This window comes from Tenrec ecaudatus, chromosome 9, assembly GCF_050624435.1.
Source record: "Tenrec ecaudatus isolate mTenEca1 chromosome 9, mTenEca1.hap1, whole genome shotgun sequence".
Lineage (NCBI taxonomy): Eukaryota > Metazoa > Chordata > Mammalia > Afrosoricida > Tenrecidae > Tenrec > Tenrec ecaudatus.
Window position 1 is genome coordinate 154,491,927 of NC_134538.1, and position 19,772 is coordinate 154,511,698.

Genomic DNA, 19,772 nt, shown 5'->3' on the forward strand with positions numbered 1-19,772 from the left:
GACTTCTCAACAGTTGGTGTTCAATAGCCTTCTATGCAGTGTCTCCAACTTCGGTTCACCAAATGTAAATCACTAAAAAACCCTCCAAGGGCTCCTTTCCTCTCGGAATCGGTAGACACCCTATTGTTTTATTTCCTTATTCAGCCTTTGTTGATAGCTTTCACAGTCAGCAATCAAAACAATACACCTGAGACCTGCAAGCTCTTAGTGGGGCATTTTATTAGGGAAAAAGCAGGAGAGACTTCTTACCCAGGGACACATGGCAGCCTCCACTGCACACTCACGCCCCATGCTGGCCTCCCCACTGCCCCCACTCCATGTCGGGTCCGTCTGCTGTCCCTTGGCCCTGTTACCCCATTTCACACTTGTACCAATGAAAACTATCCTCTAGCGAAACCACACTTACTGAATTGATTCCATTTTTACTCAGTGACCCCGTGGACGGAGCAGAACCACCCCTGTAGGTTTCCGAGGCTATAGGAGCAGATAGTCTCATCTTTCTCTTGTGGAGCTGTTGGTGGGTTTGAACTGCCGACCTTGTGATTAAGCAGCCCAACTTGTAGCCTATGCCACCATTTTCTCTATAAAAATAGTTCATGATAGCCTTGATCTAGGTTCTCTGCCGTTAAGTTTTTGTTTATGTTTTTTATTATATTTACCTTATTCAATCAGGTATTTGCTCTTTTTCTATCTCTAAGAAAAATGAGCAGTGCATTATTATTATTTGCACAGTGTCTACGTACAATGTCCATAGACTTGTACAAACCACGCCGATTTAAAGAGGTAGTATAGCAAATTTGCACTTGCTTCACATAGGGGGTTATTTTTAGGAATATTAGTCTCTTAAAGCCACACAATGTCAACACTACTGGATTCCAGATGCCATCTAGTCCACCCGGCTCTGTTTGGAGTCCTGCTCAACCTTGACTCGACCAACTCGGTCCCTTGCTGATGGGTCTATTCCTGCTCTGAATGCTGGAATCTTCACTGTTGGCTCGCTCTGCTTCTTGGGGACACACAGCACAGGCCAACAAGCAACTCATGTTATATTTTGTTTATAAGCAGCCACAATTACATGGCAGCTGAAATGAAATCTCTTCTGCATGACTGTTAGCTCTCCCAGCTGCCAGTCAATTGTTTTCTTCTGCTAAGACATTACAACTTATAGTGGTCATCTTATTTCCCAGCCGCCTGTCAGGTGCTTTCCAGAGAGAGCCTCATTATTATCAAAGGGTTCTGCTGCTCACCACCTCCTTAATTCCACCTGACCGCGCCTCCTTGTGCTCCGAGTCCCTGGTTAAACTATAAAATGGGCAAAGACTGAGGAATACCCATGCCCCTCCTCCAGGAAGCAGCCTTCTTTTGCCAGTGTACTAGGAACTGCCTGTCAGTGCAGAATGTAACCCAGAGACGGACAGACTGCTGGCCTGGATCTGGGGATTTATCGAGGTACAGTGAACTACTTCACAGGGCTCCTCCACTGACAACCTTTGCAGCACCCACCGAGTGAGCGAGCTGGGCCACACCACAGTGTATGGAAAGCTACCAAGGAGACCGGGCAGTTGGCAACCTCCTGGGTTTTAAACGAGCCATCGCAGAAGCTGAGATGAGTGGAAGCTCGATACTTGGACTCTGGGAGTCCTGCCTGATCCTGCCGGACCAGGAGGCAGCTGTGACACTACTGAAGTGAGAGAGGAGCAGGAGAGGTACAGCAACAGGAGAACCAAGAGCCAGAGCCTGGGAGAGCCGGGCTTCCTGGCACACCCGGTGAGGAAGCTGAGTGCCTCTGAGCAAGCGGCTCAAGTACGGAGTGGTTGCCTTTCCCAGGAGAAGCAGCCCTGGAGTTGGACCTTCGGGTTGACGCAGTAGAGCACCCTTTAAGCACTTACTGGCATCAATAGAGAGCTTCATAACATTGCCTGACGAGGGCAGAGGTCATGTTGGAGAAAGACGGGGCTTTCTATTCCTGTAAAGTCTCAGCCCTGAAAACCCATAGGGGCGGTTCTACTCCAGCCTCTAGTGGAACTGTGAGTCAGCATCGGCTCCAGGGCAGTGAGAGGGGTAGAGGTCAAGTGGTAGTGTGGTTGAGAGATGGATGAGAGAGAAGCATGCTTCTGAGCAGGGCTGAGAAGAGGTGCGCCTGATGGGAAGAACTGTATCCTAAACATTTCTGATCCTGAATTATAAGCTGTTAACTTCCCTAACAAATCCCACAACTCTGAGCAAACTCCTTTAGTTCTGCATGGTCCGGCAATGACTCATCAAGCCAAAGAGGATGCAGAGTGTGTCCGGGTGGAGATGGCCAGTGTCCGAGATGGGAAAGATGAGTAGGATGTAGGTATGTCTGACCTCTGCCTTAGAGGAATGGGCCATGGGCGGACGTGAACTCATTCTTCTGGGGGCACTCAGGAGGGGGAGGGGCCATTTTTACACTCTCAGCCAACCATGTCTTCTCATCATTCCCTCAAGCATCCTCGAAACATCCAAATGCCAAGACACACCTGAGGCTTCCAGAGGAGGAAAGGTATAAAAAGGAGTGAGCACAGCTTGTCTTGCTTCTCAGCGATCCTCTCCTTAGTTACGAACAAGTATCTCATCAGAGCTGCACTTAAAAAGTAACACATGTTCACTTAATAAAACCTGGAAAATAAGAGATGCTTCCTCTAGTGAGACCTGCCATCCAAATAGAACCATCGGTATTACCTTCCAGCCCCTCCACTTCCACTTCTCCCCCATGAGTGCGGCTCTTTAACAGCCACGCTAGATACCGTTATGAGTAGCCCGCCAAGTGGATGCAGCGAAAATATTCTAATTTAGGGACACGTACATTGATAACAAAATCTGCTGACACTGACGTTATTTCAAAGGACATAGCACTGCCATTATGTTGTTACTGATAATGCTGCACTGATTCTCAAATGTAAAACTTCCTGTTTCTGAAATTGGCCTTGGTGATTGGGGTAGGGCACAAAAGAGTTTACCCTGTGCTTTGTAGAAGCACTTAACTTAACGCTTTTGTTTGGCTTTGTTGCTGAAAGCAGTGGGTCAAGACTGCTGCGAGCATTAGGTTAGGGTGAATCTGAAGAGTAAGTCGTACAACATCGTCTTCATGAAATGTTGAATTACGGTGCTGGTGAGTATTATGGACAGCGCCATGGTGCGACTTGTCTCAGGTGCTGTGGATACACTGTTAGCGGAGGGCAGGCGCCGGAGAAGGGCACCGAGCTTGGCAGTGAAGAGGAAGACCCTCAACAAGACGGATTAACCACCGTGGCTGTAACTATGGGCCCAAGCGACAACTGTCAGGACAGGGCAAGAACCAGGTCCCGGGAGTCAGAATTCACCTGCTGCAGGCACCTACTGTGGTCCACTCCCTCCTGAGCCACCTACTGTGGCTGTGGGCTACGGGGAGAGAGGAGCAAGGTCATTTTGCTGCAAAAATGGGATTCAGAAAGGAAACATCCTGTCCCCACGAGATGAAAATGTGGCCCAGAGCAGAAGCAGAGTTGGGCAGGGCTGCTCAAATCAGTGAAGAGTTGAGTTCTTCCTAGCATAACACCATAGACACAGCAAGTTTGTCAGCAGCCCTCTTTAGAGGACGAGCTCATGCAGACTGTCCCCTTCCCTGCATTTCGGGTTTGTTTACCTGGAATAACAGGTAAAATTCAGGATGGCTGGCTGTCGTTTGAAAAAGTGCTAACAAACCAAAGGCTACTGTGCATTTGCTGACTCAGTAGAGTCTGGGTGAAATGTAAGTCTGGAATACCTAGGAAAGCTGGTGCGTCCTGGCCCTGCTAGAGATGGAACTGTCCTGAGACGAGCGTTCTCCTCACCCCAGGACAGCGAGTATGAATCGTCTTTGGAAACGGCGCCTTTGCTTGTGCTGTGGTCTAACTCCAGGGCAGGATGGCAGAGGGTGGGCTCTGAGCAACCATGCCTGGCGACTCTCTAAAAAGAGAACAAGCAGAGACACAGGTGCAACAGCCATGTGAAGAATTATGCAGGGTGGACAGAGGCAGTGATGCATGGAGGAGCAGCCCTGTGCAACGAGAGCTGATGGAGGTAAGGAGGACGGGCCCCCAGAGAGTTGCTAACACCTGACACTAGACTCCTGGCCTCCAAAAGGGCTGCCTGGAGATGAATCTCTGCGGCCTTCAACCGCCCAGCCTGTGCACTTCAGACACGATAGTCCTGGGAAATGAAGACACCCTTCAAGTCAGAGAGAAAACGTCAAGGAAACAAGTGGCTGCGTTACAAACGGCAAGATGAAAGTCGGTCTAAACAGAGCAAACTCAAGGGCTTGAATGCAGACAATCTGAAATGATCAGTCATGGCAGGACGTGGGAATCATTGGCTCCCAAGTGCAGAGACAAACATGAACCCCAGGACGTTTGGTTGCTGTGAAACACCCAACGCCCCCATAAAAGTCCAACCATCCGGTGCTATGCAGAGATGGACTTGAAAATAAAATGAGCAAAAACACTAATTACAAACAAGCAAACAAACAAACAAACTCATTGCCACTGAGTCAAAGAAAACATTGTAAAATTAAAACAGGACCAAGGAGAATTCAAAGCAAAAAAAAAAAAAGGAGGGGGCATGAGAAAAAGTCATTTTACATTAAAAAACAGACAAAAACAACAAGTCTGGGGTGGGGTTGGGGAGGGGATTTGCATTTGTGGAAGAATTCCTTATCTTTCAATTCCATTTTGTTATGACCTTTTTGAAACCCCTTTAACCAGCTGTGAATAACTAAAGTTGAACAGGGAAACCTGTGACAAAAATACCATTTAATCTCTGGGGGGTGGGAGACTGCTTTGTGGGCCTAGGGCTTTTCTGGATTAATGAACATGGTTTGGAACCAGATAGGAGTTCCCTAAGAGGCATTCTTTAAAATGGTTAATTTCATGTTATGTGAATTCCACCTCATGAACAAACTAACAAACAAACACTGGAGAAGAGAAATACCACCTCAGGGAGACTAGCATACTATTCTCTCTGGTCGGCAGGTAAGGACCTAGCAGATGCGAGCAAGCATTATTGAGATTGCATTAAAACATATCAACCTTTGTACTTTATGGAAACTACACCCTTGTTCATGCCTTGTAATGATTATTAACTATCACAGGTTTTTTTTTTAAACTTTAGATGTTATAAACTTTAAAAAATTCTGCCTAGGTATTGCAACCACAATGAGAACTGTTTAAGAATACTTAAAAATTCTGATTGGAGCCCCTCGGTGGGCAATGGTTCAGTGTCCTGCAGCCAACCAGCAGGTCTGCAGCTGGACCCCCCTGAGGCACCAGGAAGATGGGCTTGGCTGGTGATCTGCTTCTAAAGGTCACAGCTACAGCTGGTCATCTGCTTCTAAAGGTCTGTCCAGAGTCAGCATTGACCCCATGCAATTTAACTACCACCCCTCTGGTAACCTCTTGCAAGCTGAAAGGCAAGGACAAGGACAATTACAAAAATTCAAAGCAAAACAAAAACGAATACGCCTGATATCAAAGACCTATTTTTCTAGTTTTGTGTGGTATTGTAAAAGCATTACAACATTATTAAGAGTTTCAATGACTTAAGATGTAAACAGTCCACACATATATTTCCTTTAGATTCATTATTCTGAAACCTGGAATTGCTCAGAATATACACTTCTCAAAGTGGTGTTTGGAATAGACACAGACAGAGATGAGCACCACACAGCACTCTGAGGATCAATGGCAGACAATGGTCAAATCCCTAACTGCTATTTTCAAATTGAAGTCTTAACATTTGGGGTCAAAGTTTAGGAGGCAAAGCCATGGCTGAATTATCATCCGTGTAACTGGCACACCAAGAGCGGGCACTGCCAGCTAAGGTTTCCTGTAGGGTTTAGGTCATGAAGACGAGGAAGACGTGACAAAGACCATTCTATGTCAAAGGTAAAGAAGTGGTACAATGATTTACATTTGTGAAGCTTAAAAAGAAGTGAAGCATTTTCTGATGCGATTTCCTCGAGTGGCCTGCTCTCCCTGCCCCCTGGATCCCACCCTCACCGCAGTCCAAGAGCCTAGAGACAAAGGCCATTCCGGATTGTTTTGGCCTTCCCAGACGGGGTACCTGGGCCCAGCAGGTGAACTGGCTCTCCTGGACTTGGTCTTTGCCAACACCCCTTTTCCTCTAGGGCTCTGGAGTCTTTCCTGCCACTAGGACTCCCAAATCTGATCTTGGCTTTCTTCTCTGGACCGAGAGCAGCCAGTGGTAACATTAACTGTCAACGACAGCCCCTCCTTCCCCGGGGCGCACAGCTGGCTTCACATGTGCAACTAGAGCAGGGATGCTGGAGGGGCTTTTCATTCATCCATCATTTACGTCACCAGCCATTCAGCGCAGACTCATCAGCTACAACTATGAGCCAGGCATTATCCTAAGCAAGTGACTCAGACCACAAAGTTCACCAGGTGCAGGAATGGCTGCCACCCGCTCAGCATGAGCTGGACACGGTCACTGTGAGCCTCCTTCCTCTAATAGACCTTGCGCAATACACCCATGTCCAAAATTCGCAAAGCAAGTGGCTTGTCACATTGTCATTTGCAAAAAAAAAAAAAAAAGTTTTGGGGGAGGGGAACACCATTTTATGACCAATTCAATGAGGCTATGTTGTATGGTGGTTACACTATGAGTGAGCTGCATTTGATTCCCAAGGTGGGCAGTTCAAAACCACCTGTCACTCTGCTCAAGAAAGATGACACTTTCTACTCCCATAGGATTTCAGAAATCCACAGGGGCATTTCTACCCTGTCCTATAGGGTCACGATGAGTTGGTATTGATGCAATGGCAGTGAGGTAGTTAGTTATGTGTAGACAGCAAGAAGCCTCACATTAAACTATGGGCCAAGGGTGTCATGTGTGTTGCTCTGTTTCTAACGCTGGGCAAACGGGTTTGGAACATTCCTTGGGATCCCAGGGCTACTGCTGCTCTAACCCCAGCCACAGGCCCAGGGGCAGCATTTGCTCCTACTCTGGCTTCCCCTCTGGGAAGCCCGCGGGGGGGCCCCCCGCCCCACCCCCCAGATGGCAGCTGGTTAAAGACTAGGGAAGGAGCTGTGACAGGAAGAAACAGATCTCCAAAGGTCACAAGCCAAGGACAGTGCAGTCCTGAAGGAGCCTCACTTTGTTAGTGCCTGTCTTTCTGCAGATGGCTCCGTTTTTTTTTCCAGATTTCATCCAAATGTAAAAAAACAAAAATCTTTCCCTATCTTTTCTTTTAAATGGATTTAAAACATCTTTAGAAATAATGTGTCATATTTTTACATAGTTTCAGATTTCCTGTTCCTAATAGCAACATTGTTATCTTTCACATGTATCTCAGCGTTGTGGTTTGGTGGTTTGGTAAGGGCATTCAACATCCCCACAAGCCGCATACATCCCAGTGTGTTGATTTGAACACTCATCAGCCATTGTCGCTCTCCATTTCGAGGTGAGCCAGTAACCCTCGTCTTTCTTTAAGTGGAAAGAGACCAAGGCCTCTCCTTTTTGCTCTCCGGCCACGTGCACCTATTGTAACTGGTGTCTAAGGTGTCAGTAGTACATAATGGACTGTCACAAGAGAACAGTGTGCCCCCAATCCACTTCCCGAACAGGGTTCTAAATCAGCACTTGTGTGTCCATGTTGTAGCCTGACGTGTAAATGCATACTGGCCACCTGACCGCTAAGAGCCACCTCCAACGTAACAGACTGACCTAACGCTTGATGGCTGAGGCCCTGTCCCCAACAGCTTCTTCCAGCGAGAGTCCAGGGATTCATGACGGCAACCTCTCCTTTCCTAGTCACCACCTCTCTCACCCTCCAAGGGAACACTTACGTTAGACTAAAACTTGGCAAAAAAAGAATCTTTTCAGCTAGCCCTGCCCTGGCCTAAGCAGCTAACAGAGCGCCAGAATGAGACAGGCGGGAGGGGAGCTGGGGGAGGCAGGGCAGCACACCAGGATGCTCTCACTCCACCCTCTCCAAGGTGCCAACAGGAGAGGCTGGGTCCCAGCAAGGGCCTCAAACTTCCAATAGTATCAGTGTGAATGCTTTGCACCATTAACATTAACATAAGCCCCTGCTTCAGACAGTAGGGTGTGGCCAGGAGTCCTCTCAGAGGCTGCCTTCCACAACTAAGAAATTTCGGCCACCTCAGATCTGTTCCTCACACCACACACTTAAAAGGTATATGGTGGCTGAGAATCTTGACAGCCAAAAAAGTTCATAGTGAAAAAAACCCCAAACACACACCTTCTTTAAGGAGAACAACATAAAGTCAAGCGCTGTACCGTGCATCAGTAACTCCTTATTTCTTTCTCTGGGGCTCTGAACCTGGCACAGAGGTTCTGAACAGTACCATGACAAAGGACAGGCTCCTGGGTGACGTCACTTACTTCTTTGTCACCCAGAACTAAAGCCAGGACATAAAACATGAGAGAGAAAACATAATGCATAACTCCTGCCAAGTCTTTGGAACCAATCCAGGTGGAACATCTACCTTACTCAGTGACAGGATAAAACAAGTGTGTCAATGGTAGTCTGCCAGAACCAAGTCCCCAAATCTGATGGCATTTCCTCAAGCTGTACATTCACATGAAACCGTTAATGCAAGCTCTCCCCTCTTCCCCAAATGATTTCCTCAGCTATTGAAACGATAAAAGTGGTTTCTGTTTGACACAGGTGATTAACTTATTAACTGCATTTTTTTTTTTGGTTATAAGGTTTCAAAGCAATTCGTAGCCCCGAAGGCACTTTTTTCCTCCTCCTCAACAGCACAGCACTTTTTAAACGGCTCACAAAACAAACTGTGAAGGACGAGGGAGCACGACGCTATCAACCGGACATGAACCTGGACCACGGGCCTGGTACTAGGCAGAGAATTCTGGGATGGTTTTGATAAAGAATGACTTTTGGCAATTGAAAAATTTCACAGAGTCCCCATTTTGTTCAGTTTAAGGATCTAAATAATTTCCTGTTTGCATATTGACACGACACAATTCCTGTTTTTCAGAATAACTTTGGGCTTCTTGCCTAAGGGTCAAGTTTTCTGCAGTCTCTATGCCTCTTCATTAAGAATCTCACTTAGCCGCTAACCCCCATCTCCTCCTCCTTCCCAGCCCTGCAAGCAGGCGGGCTTGGAGTTGGGCTGTTCTCTACAAGGCCAGCAGTTCAAAACAACTAGCTGCTCAGGACAAAGATGAGGCCCAGGGCGGTTGTGCCCTGTCCCACAGGGGCAGCTGTCCACGTCTTTATTTCCTTTCTTAAAAACAGGCAAAAACAAACTTCCTGCCAATTTTTATTTTAAGGAAAGAAAGTACCTGAGTGGGGGTGGGTAAGTGGACATTTTGTTATTTACCTGTCCTCAAAAAGGCGGTGGATTTAAAACGACAGATGATTTTTTAATTTACAAGACAATCAAAAGAGCAGCTTTCACCAACGAACCTTTTAGTTATCTGCACATACGGAAGGAGGACAGTGTTTAAGATCTCCATCTGGCCTATGCAAGGAGGGACAGTTCCAACATAAAAAGACCGCCCCTTCACAAGCCTAAGAGAGCAAGAAGTACCTGCACTTACAGAGGCTCCCCGCACCTCACACAAGCTGGCCTCTGCGTCCGACTGGGTCACCAGCCTGCTGAAGAATGGCAAGGCACATGGCTACATTTTGGAGGTGAGGGACAGATGTTTAAACAGAAGGGGGGTGGTGGTGAAAGGAGACATGACAGCCAAGGCCGTAACTGCAAGCCAGACAGAAGGCGGCCCCTGGTAAAAGGCTATTCTGGTAGGAGAGTAAAAAGGGGCTTCTGAATGTCTTGAAACTTCTAGAGTAGGTGGCCTGCTTTATGGGGCTGAAGAGGTGCCAGGTCCCGGGGTGCACCACTGTTGCTTCTCAAACCTCGGGTGTTGGAGGCCGCTGCTGCTAGAACTGGGGTGGCGCGGGAAAGGAAACCACAGAGAAAGGGAAGTTGGAGTCTGATGTGTAGGGTTTCAGCGCTGGTGAAACAGAAGTCGTGGTAAACAAGAGACTCCTGGGGCCGTCCAGGAGCCAGTGGGGGCCACCAGCCAGCAGGCCTGCTCGCAGTCTCGGGACGCCCTATCCTGCTGGGCCCTCTGTTTGTCTCACACAGATGCAGTGACACTGTAACTTGGGGGCTGGGGTTGGGCTGTGATGTTCTAGAGCCCAGGCTTAAAGCTGCTTCACCCCTCAAACATTCGGCATAGCCCTTTCCTCTCAAGGCAGTTAGCAAGAGGTACTGCGCTCATGGGCCCTGGGCCAGCCTTCCAGCCAGAACCACAGTGCCCACAGGCAAAGTCCTAGGACCCAGCCTCTGGTTTGCATGCCTCTCCAAGTGGCACTGTGGGAAAATGGACACACCTGAAACACAGATCAAGATAGGCCCTGGAGAGGATGCAGGTGTACCGAGACATTTGTCCTGCTTGTCACAAACACCACAGCACAGAAACAGATGACAGCCATTTTTCTCTCTTCACTAGTGCCAGGACCACTATGGCCATCCAGCGGTTTCCTGCCGAGTGACCCTGCAGGGGTGGCAGAGGAGAACTGCTCCCCTGGGCGTTTGAGGCCCTACATTTTATGGATGCAGACAGCCGCTGCCTTCTCTAGAGGGTTTGAACCTCCACCTTATAAGTTCACTGTGTCAGCAGGGGTGTAATCACTCCCCAGGGGTAACTCACTGTGCTGCCCCACCGGCACCTTCTTCACATGCAGACCCACAGCTACTGTGGGTGTGGACACCCAGGCCCCTCTGAGACAGATGTGGACAGTCATGGCTTTGAATTTTTTTCATGCCACCTGGAGGCCTAGCCAGTGACCTCCCTTCTCCTAAGCCTGTTTCCACACCCTTACACTGGGAATAACATTACCCCACCGACACTCTGAGGCACAACACTGACCTCAAAATAAGCCCTGCGGCCGACACCAAGGGCAATTCCAAAACCCATGAAGTGTGCTGAGCAAACGTCAGCTCCCCAAAGAACCGAATTTCTTACTAGGACACCCTTGTGTTCCTCAGCCCTATAGAGATCACCATAAGTCTGAGTTTACTCTCAGGTGGTTGTTTTGGGGGAGACCCCCCAGTGGAGTGACGCTAGCACCGGCTGCACACCCTCGGAGGCGTACCTGCAAACACAGCCTTGGGCAGAGGACTGCCTGCCAGTGTTGACAGTTACGCCGCCAAGGGGGCACAGAAATGGTCCCCCCAGGTAGGGCTGGGGTGTGAGGGCAGCAGACTTGGTCCAGGAGGATGGAAGAGCCTTTGGAAAGATAGCCACCAAAGAAACTGGCCTGGAGCAGTGTGCTTATGGAGACGAGTTCATGAAGGCACAAGTGGCCAGGAGTTGTTAGAGGTTTATTAGGCAGGTTTTTAATCATGAATTGGTGAAGGTTTATGGAGCAGATCAGTTTCCCATTCAACAATTCAGTTTCACATCACTGACTACAATTCCCACAATGCAGCAGCATCACCCAACTTCCTCACCTGGGTTTCCTGTTTCCACCCCTCCTCCTTCCCTAGCTCTTCTGAGCTTTGCCCTGGAGCAAGGGCTCCTTTTTAATCTCAAGTGGCGACTATTCCAAGGTGTCCCTGCCTTCCTCCCCAGTGTTATTCCCTCTTTAGACCTACTGGTGAGCAGAACACTGGGCCATAGGTTCCAAGCCTGAGGAGTGACTAAGGACTATCGGCTCAGCTTTTCACCAATCTCTATCCAACCAGTAAGCCTGGAATTAAAAAAAAAAGTTTATTTTTGGTTTTATTTCACATTTCCTCCCATTCTCTCTAAGCTCTTCTACTGTGATCTCTCCCAGAGTAGTTGGTAGTGGTAGCGGGGCACCATCTAGTGCTTTTGCACTCAGGTGCAGAAGCAAGTGGATGCCAGTGGTTTTGGGGTTAGTTGGTGGCTGAGAAGATTAGACACAGTGTGGCAGTTACACATCTCCTGTCAACTTTAGTGAAGGGGCAGAGTCTAGCTTGTCAATCAGATCATAGCCACTGAGGCTTCTGTGTGGACATGGTCTTCTCCTGAGGATTCTGGAAACTCCTGTCTTCCTCCCTGGAGGTGGGACTCACTCTGCTTCGCCTTCCTGTTGACAAGACAAATGGAGCCACATTGATGGCAGCCAGAGCTCTGGAGATGCTTCCAGAGCAACGAGATCCACAACTTTCCATATTTGGCATTATCCATTTCATGTGTTACGTGAGTCTGAAGAGGAATTTATGGACTGGTATTGGACATATGGGGCTAATATTGACTTATGGACTTGATCTAGACTGGGCTGAGATGTTTTCTTAGTAAACAACTACTCTTTGATATAAAGCTCTCTTATACACAAGTGTCTCTGGATTTGCTTCTCTAGTCATCCAGTGTGCGCGTGTGCGCACACACACACACACACACGAGAGTTCCTTCACTAAGCTGCATATGCTGACCAGGAAAGGGGGCACATGGGGCTGGCTAGAAACCAACAGTATCTCTCTAAAGTAGCAGAGGGCGGACAATGGCTGAGAAGGGAGTCTTGATGAGCACACTCAGACACTGAGGATAATTCCTTAATTTAAGCACATGGTTAGGTCAGCACATCATCAGGCACAAGGAGGACATCAGGAATAGAAAGTTTTGGAGAGGAAAAGACCCCCCAAACCAAAGCCATCCCCAGAGCCTGTTCAGCCGCACGGCGACCCAAGGTCAGAGTACAGAACCATCCCGGAGGGTTTCCAAGGCGCCGTCCGTATGGAAACAGACTGCCACATCCTTCTCTGGCCAAGGGGCAGATTCAACCCCATGACCTGTTCGTTGCCAACTGAGCACTTTAACAGCCGCACCCCAGGGTTCCAGAGAGGAAAATCTTGAGTTCAGTTTGAAATGTATAAGAACAGAGCTATGCATGAGGAATGGGGAGCTCAGGGGAAACCACAGTGAACTCCTGTGGAAGAAATCAACAAAAAACAGAGAGAAAGGCAACGAGTGATGGGCACAAGGCCAATCTGTTTCACGGATTTGCCATCTGGGCAAATGGAACTTCAGGTGAGATGCTACTTTGTCATATGTGTGCTGTTAGCTTTCTTCATATAGGTCTGCTGATGAGCGAGCTTGAGCCCGCGTCCAGCTTCTTTCCCAGCGCCCCAGGCCCAGTCAGCACTTGGGACTGAACAGACAAAAGTGAATTAGGGAAAGGCGGAGGCCCAAAGGCAGCACTTGGTTGTGTCAGACAGTTTTAATACATGATGGAGCACTTTTGAGTCCTCATTTAGACGCATCTAAACCGACCTTTCGGAGTTCTGGAACTCACCCCCAAACCAGCAATGGATGCCGACGCATACTTCAGACACGTGCAGAGACGCCAGAAGCAGAGTGAAGCAGTACAATGGTGGATCTTTGGGAAGATCACCTTTAAAAAGGAAACCCTCAACTGCTTCCCTCACAGGTCCAGCCCTACATGTTGAGGAGGTGGGAGACCTTCCAAGCACGAAGCTTGCCCCCACCCCTGCAGAGTGAAATGAATCAGTTACAGGGGTGTCTTGGCATACACACCGAGAAGGCATGTTACAGAAACTCAGAAAACTGTCAGTGTGCACCACCTGGTGAGCCAGTGCGTGACCAGGGACATAGCTGCTGGGCAGAAGGAACCCTTGAGTCAGGGTGAGAGGGTGGCAACAGGCTCAAAGAGGAAGCGTGGGCAGTTAAAACGGGCCAAGCACTTTTTGGTTTTTGAGTATTTTCCCAATGTTTCAAGAGACCCAGATGCCCCGCCCCCCAAGCTAAGGAACCCCACCCCCCAACAGAAAACAAAAAATACACAATGACCTGAACAGAAGATCTCATTCCGAACCTTTTTGGTCAAACCAGTTCTCACGATTTCCTGTGGCCGAATTGCATAACTACTTGAAAATGAGTGAAATGGATCTATCTTTACTGGCATGGAGTTTTATACCATGTTCTTGCGCTATTGCAAATTCTTTGTTCACAATCTCTCGGCCTATGCGCGCATCCTGGGAATGGCCCTCTTGGTGCCTTGGACTTTCACAGAGAAGTAGGGAGGCTGAGAAGCTGTCCGGAGCCTCCAGAGCCTCCATTCTGCAGACAACCACTGAGGTCGGCAGCCCCAGGTATTCTCCAATTCTGGACACTTCACATCCATACTCCACAGCTCAGTAATTAAATTCTATCTGTAAAATGGGGCTAATAATAGGGCTTACCTCACCACACTGATGTCAGGATGACAAAAAAAAACGCTCCAGGAAGACACTATGCAAATTGTGTTATTTTTGTAGCTGCAAGTTCAGCTAGGACTTCTCAACTTCACGTTTTTTCACATTTAAGCATAGCAAACAGCGTAGATTGCACCGTAACAAAAGCCACCCACTTCTGGAGTAGCGAAGCGTCCCACCCATGAGTGTACCTCCGACTCAGGTGTGTTTTCCCTTTAACTTTATGCGGATCCATCCAGGAAGTCTGGATGCCCACTGCCACTGGCTGAGAGGGCCCAGAGGGTGAAGGCCACCTGCCTTCACTTTCCACAGTAAATAATGAACAGGAATCTGTACACCAAGAGTTTACATGGTCATGGCCTTGCCCAATCCCAGAGGCTCCAGGCAGCTCTGTCTCTCTGCTCGCTTGCTTCCTGACACAGGCCCATGAAGCCCAATCTGGCAGCGTTTTTGCCGCGTGGCCACATCTTTTGAAGCATTGAGATCTGGACATGCTTGCCACTCAGTCCATCCATGACTCCCATGCTTACGTCAGAAAGCAAAACTTCAATTTTGTAAGACTACTCTTTAGAGCAGTGGTTAACCTTTCCAATGCCTCCACCCTTTCATACAGTTCCTCATGTTGTGGTGACTCCTCCCGCCCCCATAAAATTATTTTCGCTACTTGATAACTGTAATTATGCTGTTACGAATCGGGTGACCCCTGTGAATGGGTCGTTCCACCCCCAGGTGAGTTGACTCATGGGTCCAGCTGTGAGTTTGGGGCCTAAGTTTTGGATGGGCTTTCCTTTTAGGTGAATGACCCCTAAGGAAAAAGGGCCCTGGTGGCTCAGTGGTTACACACCGGGCCTCTCACCGCAAGCTCAGCTGTTCAAAAACTGCCAGCTGCTCTGCGGGAGAAGGGTTTCCTACAAAAATAAAATAAAATAAAGCCCCAGGAAGACACTATGCAAACGGTATTATTTTTGTAGCTGTAAGTTCAGCTAGGACTTCGCAACTTCACAGTTTAAGCATAGCAAACGGCTTAGGCTGCACCGAAACCCACAGTGGGAACGATTTGTTTTCTGGTTCGAGACCCCTAGGGCCCCGCGCCACTACCTAATACAGCAAGCGCATTTCAGTTGGGATCCAGGAGACGGAGCCGTCGCTACCCGAGATCTCAAGCTTCCGGACGCGCTCCGGGCGCCACCAGCCTGGCAGACAGGCCTCAGAGGTGGTGGGGCAGAGGAAAAGGGCCACACCCAGCGCGGCCCGTCCACAATGAAGTGACACCAAGTTTCGGAATCTCAACTACTGCTTTCTTCCGGCCTCTTTCTCGCGGCCAACGAAGACTCGCAATCCACGCCAGGCCCGACGTTAACATGAAAAGGCAGGGTGCCGTGGGCGCCCGTTACTTGGGCTGCTGACTCCCTGCGGCGACCAGCTCCAAGATGGAGAATATAGCTCATTCAAAGGCAGCTAGGGGCAGAGCTGGCAAAGAACGGGGCCCAGCTCGGACCTTCGGGGCGCCGGAGGGCAGGGAAAGCCGCCCGGCTTCCGGCGGGGGCCCTGCACCCGCGCCCCGCCGCCGCCTCCTCGGCCTTGCCCGCGCCGCTCACCTTGGCCACATAGTCTTTGACTTCGTCCAGGTCTCCGTTCTTCAGGGCCCACATGAACTCCTTGTCGCACATCGCGGCGGCGGGGGACAGGGCCGCACAGCAGTCAGCGGCGGAGGCGGAGGCGGGCGCGGGCGCGGCCGAGAGGGCGAGGCAGTTGGCCGCGGAGACCGGAGGGGCGGAGAGAGAAAGTTCTTCGGCTGCCACCAGGCCCGGCCGAGCAGGTTCCGCCTGGCCGAGGAGCAGCAGCGGCAACAGCAGGAGAGGCAGCAGCGGACGGTGCGTTTGCCCTTCCGGTTCACTCCCAGCCAGGACCCGCCCCCAACTTCCGCTTCCGTCCCTGCGCGCAGGCGCGGAGGGCAGGGGCGCTGGCGAGGGGGCGGGGCGTCTGGGTGGGCGGGGGCGGGGCGTCTGGGTGGGCGGGGTCTGGGCTGGGAAAGGCGGGAAGCGAGCGCAGGGAGCGCAGTTTGATTTTCTTACGGGGCGAGGCTTTTCTGTGCCCCAATAAATGGGGAAAACTCCAGTGGGACACAATCACGGGAGGCCACGTGCTCTTTTTCTAAAAGTGTAGGGGGTGCTTAATTTGAATTCTTCCCTTCCTCCGTCCCTACCATGCTCTTCCCTCCCACCCTTCCTCTTCAACCCCCTTCCTTCCTTTTTCCTCCCTCCTCTTCCCTTCTCTCTCCTCTCCTTCCTTCTCTCTGTCTCTCTTCCTCTCATCTCCCCTCCCTCCTCCCTTTTACCTCCTCTCTCTCCCCACTGCTCCCCCTTGCCCCCCTTCCTCCATTCCTCTTTACATCTTTCCCCTCCCTTGCCCTTCCTCCCTTCTCCTCTCTCCTCCCTCCTCCTGGTTTCTTTCCTCCCGACTCCCTCCCTCCTTCATTCTTTACTGCCCCCTCCTTCCTCTCTCTTCCCTCCCACCATCACGGTGAGTCTGACAGGAAACAGCTGCCAGAAGAACGTTCTCACCTCAAGGTGGCGCCGTTGTGCAAGCATTGGGCTGCTAATTGCCTGGCGAGTGGTTCAAACTCAGCAGGTGCTCTCTGGGAGGAAGAAGAGGCTTCCCGCTCTTCCTACAGCTGATAGGATTTTTTGTTCTGGGTTTTTGATGCCTGATACCTGATCCTATTGACACCTCACGATCACACAGGTTGGTGCACTTCTTCCATGTGGGCTTTGTTGCTTCTTAGCTAGATGGCCACTTGTTTATCTTCAAGCCTTTAAGACCCCAGTCTCTATCTTTTGATAGCTGGACACCATCAGCTTTCTTCACATTTGCTTGTGTACCCATTTTGTCTTCAGTAATTGTGTTGGGAAGGTGAGGATCACTGAATGCCAGATTATTAGAACAAAGTGTTCTTGTGTTGAGGGAGTACTAATGTCCATCTGCTACCTTAATATTAAACCTATAAATATATGTACGTGATCTATTTCTGTATCATTATATGAAAATGTATTTACATATGTACATGCCTGTATTTAGACTTCAAAAATGCCCATTTGCCTCCTAGTTCTTTCCTCAATTTCATTTTACTTTCCTCTTGTCCCCCTAATAGGTTCGGCCTTCATTTGGGTTTCAGTAATTCCTCTTGGTTACATTGCCCTTGATAAAGCTCTACCAGGCATCCTACGCCCTCCTTGCCATTGATTTTAGATCACTTGTTCTCTTGTCCCTGGGTTTGTTAACACTTCATTTCCCTCGCCTTTCCCTTTCCCATGTCCCCTTGGCCCCATCAGGCCCCTTGCTTTCTTCTCTAGATTGTTTATCCTGCCCCTTGTTTTCTTCTCTGGATAGGTTATCCTGCCTATCTTATCTAGATAGACATACAAAGACAACAAAAAAGTCATATTGTGCATGAAGGGGAGTGCGGAATTGAGACCCATCTGTAGAGAATTAGACATCCCTTTACAGAAGGGTCACAGGAAAAGATGAGTCAGTTACGGTGCAGTATAGCACCATTGAAACACAACTTTCCTCTAGTTCTTTAATGCTTCCTCCCTACGTTCCACTATCATGACCCCAATTCTACCATACAAATCCGGCTAGACCAGATCATATACACTGGTACAGATAAGCACTGGAAACAGGGAATCCAGGACAGATAAACTCCTCAGCACCAATAATAAGAGTAGAGATATCAGGAGGGGAAAGGGAAGGTAGGAGAAAGGGGGAGATACCCTCTCCCCTCAGGGGGATGGACAACAGAAAAGTGGGTGGAGGGAGACACTGGTTAGTGTAAGGCATGGAAAAAATAATAATTTCTAAATTATCAAGGTTTCTGGAGGGAGGGGAAAATGAGCTGATACCAAGGGCTCAAGTAGAAAGAAAATGTTTTGAAAATGATGTACAACAGTACAAATGTGCTTGACACAATGGATGGATGTGTAGATTGTGATAAGAGTTGTATGAGCCCCTAATAAAATGATTAAAAAAAAAGACCTACAGCTACAGAAACCCTGCACAGCAGTGGTTCTCAACCTGTGGGTCGCAACCCCTTTGGAGGGGTGGGGGTGGTGGTCAAATGACCCTTGCACAGGGGTTGCCTGATTCATAACAGTACCAAAATGACAGTGATGAAGTAGCAATGAAAATAATGTTATGGTTGGGGGTCACCACCACATGAGGAACTGGGTCGCGGCATGAGGAAGGATGAGAACCACTGCTGTACAGGGTTGCGATGAGTCGAAATTGACTCGATAGTAGCTTGTCTGGTTTTGGTTTGGTCCTCGAGGAGCCCCTGCCCCCCTGGGCCAGCCTTGTGGATTTTTTGTGGGGCTCCTGGTGAGCGCTCTGTGGAGGGAACGCTAGCATGAGCAGGGGGAGAGAGCGGAATGCCCTCTTGCTCGCAGATCGTGTTTAGAGCTGGCTGGGAACTCACCCTGAGAGATGACCACAGTGCAGAACAAACCTGCCTGGTCCAGTGCAGAGTCTGGTTTTGACTTTGCTGGTTTGTTTTTCATAGTTTGAAGATTTGGGCCATTCTTGGCCAGGCCGTTCTTGCCATCTTCCTTTGGGCTTGCTTGGGGGCACATATGAACATCATGGTTTCCAGTACAAACTTTTGTTCAGAAAAAGTTCAAACTCACAGTCAGGGCGTCAATCCTGACTCACAGCATCCTGATGCCCAGGGTAGATCTGCCCCAGTCGGTTTCTGAGACTAAACCTTTCCTGGAGCAGAAAAGCCTCATCTTTCTCCCTTGGAGTGACTAGTGGTTTTGAACTGCTGACTTTGTGGTTAGCAGCCCAACTCATAACCCATCAGGCTTCCAGGGCTCCCTAAACTCTTACCACCACAGTTATGTTTACCAGAGGAGCGCTGGTGGTGGAGGGGTTATGCGTTAGGCTGTGCTCTTCATGGTCGGCAGTTCTAAACCACCAGCAGCTCCATGGGAGAAAGACTGGGTGTTCTAGTCTGGTAAACAGAGTCTTGGAAACCCATGGCGGCAGGGAGGGGGCCACTATGGGTCACCACTGACTTGATGATGGCAGCAAGAGTGAGATATTTACAATATCTGTTGTTACTGATGGCTCCTTTAGTCCTGTTGCAGCCAAGTGTGGGAGTGAAGGGCCCATGCTGGAACCACGGTGCTTGGTTTGAATACAGTCTCACGAATGCCACCTGGCCTCACTGGTTTTGTTCACCTGGAACAAGTTCCTTACTTTCTCAGGGCTTCAGTTTTCCACACGTGTAAAATGGGTATAGTCATGGTAGTCAGAGGAGCCTTGGTGGAGTAATGGCTACATCCTGGGCTGCTCACCGCAAGGTCAGCAGTTCCAAACCACCAGCTGCTCCTCGGGAGAAATACGGGGCTTTCTACTCATGTTAAGAGTTACCTTCTTGGAAACACACAGGGACAGTTCTACCCTGTCCTGTAGGGTCGCTGTGAGCCACCATCGACTCGAGGGCAGGGATTTGGAGTTGGAGTAGTAGCCATTAAATAT

General features: G+C 49.3%; 1 protein-coding gene across 1 annotated transcript in view; it reads right to left on the reverse strand.

Moving 5' to 3' along the window:
* Nucleotides 1-16,147, reverse strand: part of MTPN (myotrophin) — a 30,807-nt gene extending 14,660 nt beyond the window's left edge. The window contains exon 1 of the mRNA XM_075558713.1: nucleotides 15,833-16,147. Coding sequence (XP_075414828.1) covers nucleotides 15,833-15,904 — 72 coding nt within the window. The 5' untranslated portion in view covers nucleotides 15,905-16,147. The remainder of the gene's footprint in view (nucleotides 1-15,832) is intronic.
* Nucleotides 16,148-19,772: the final 3,625 nt, after the last annotated feature.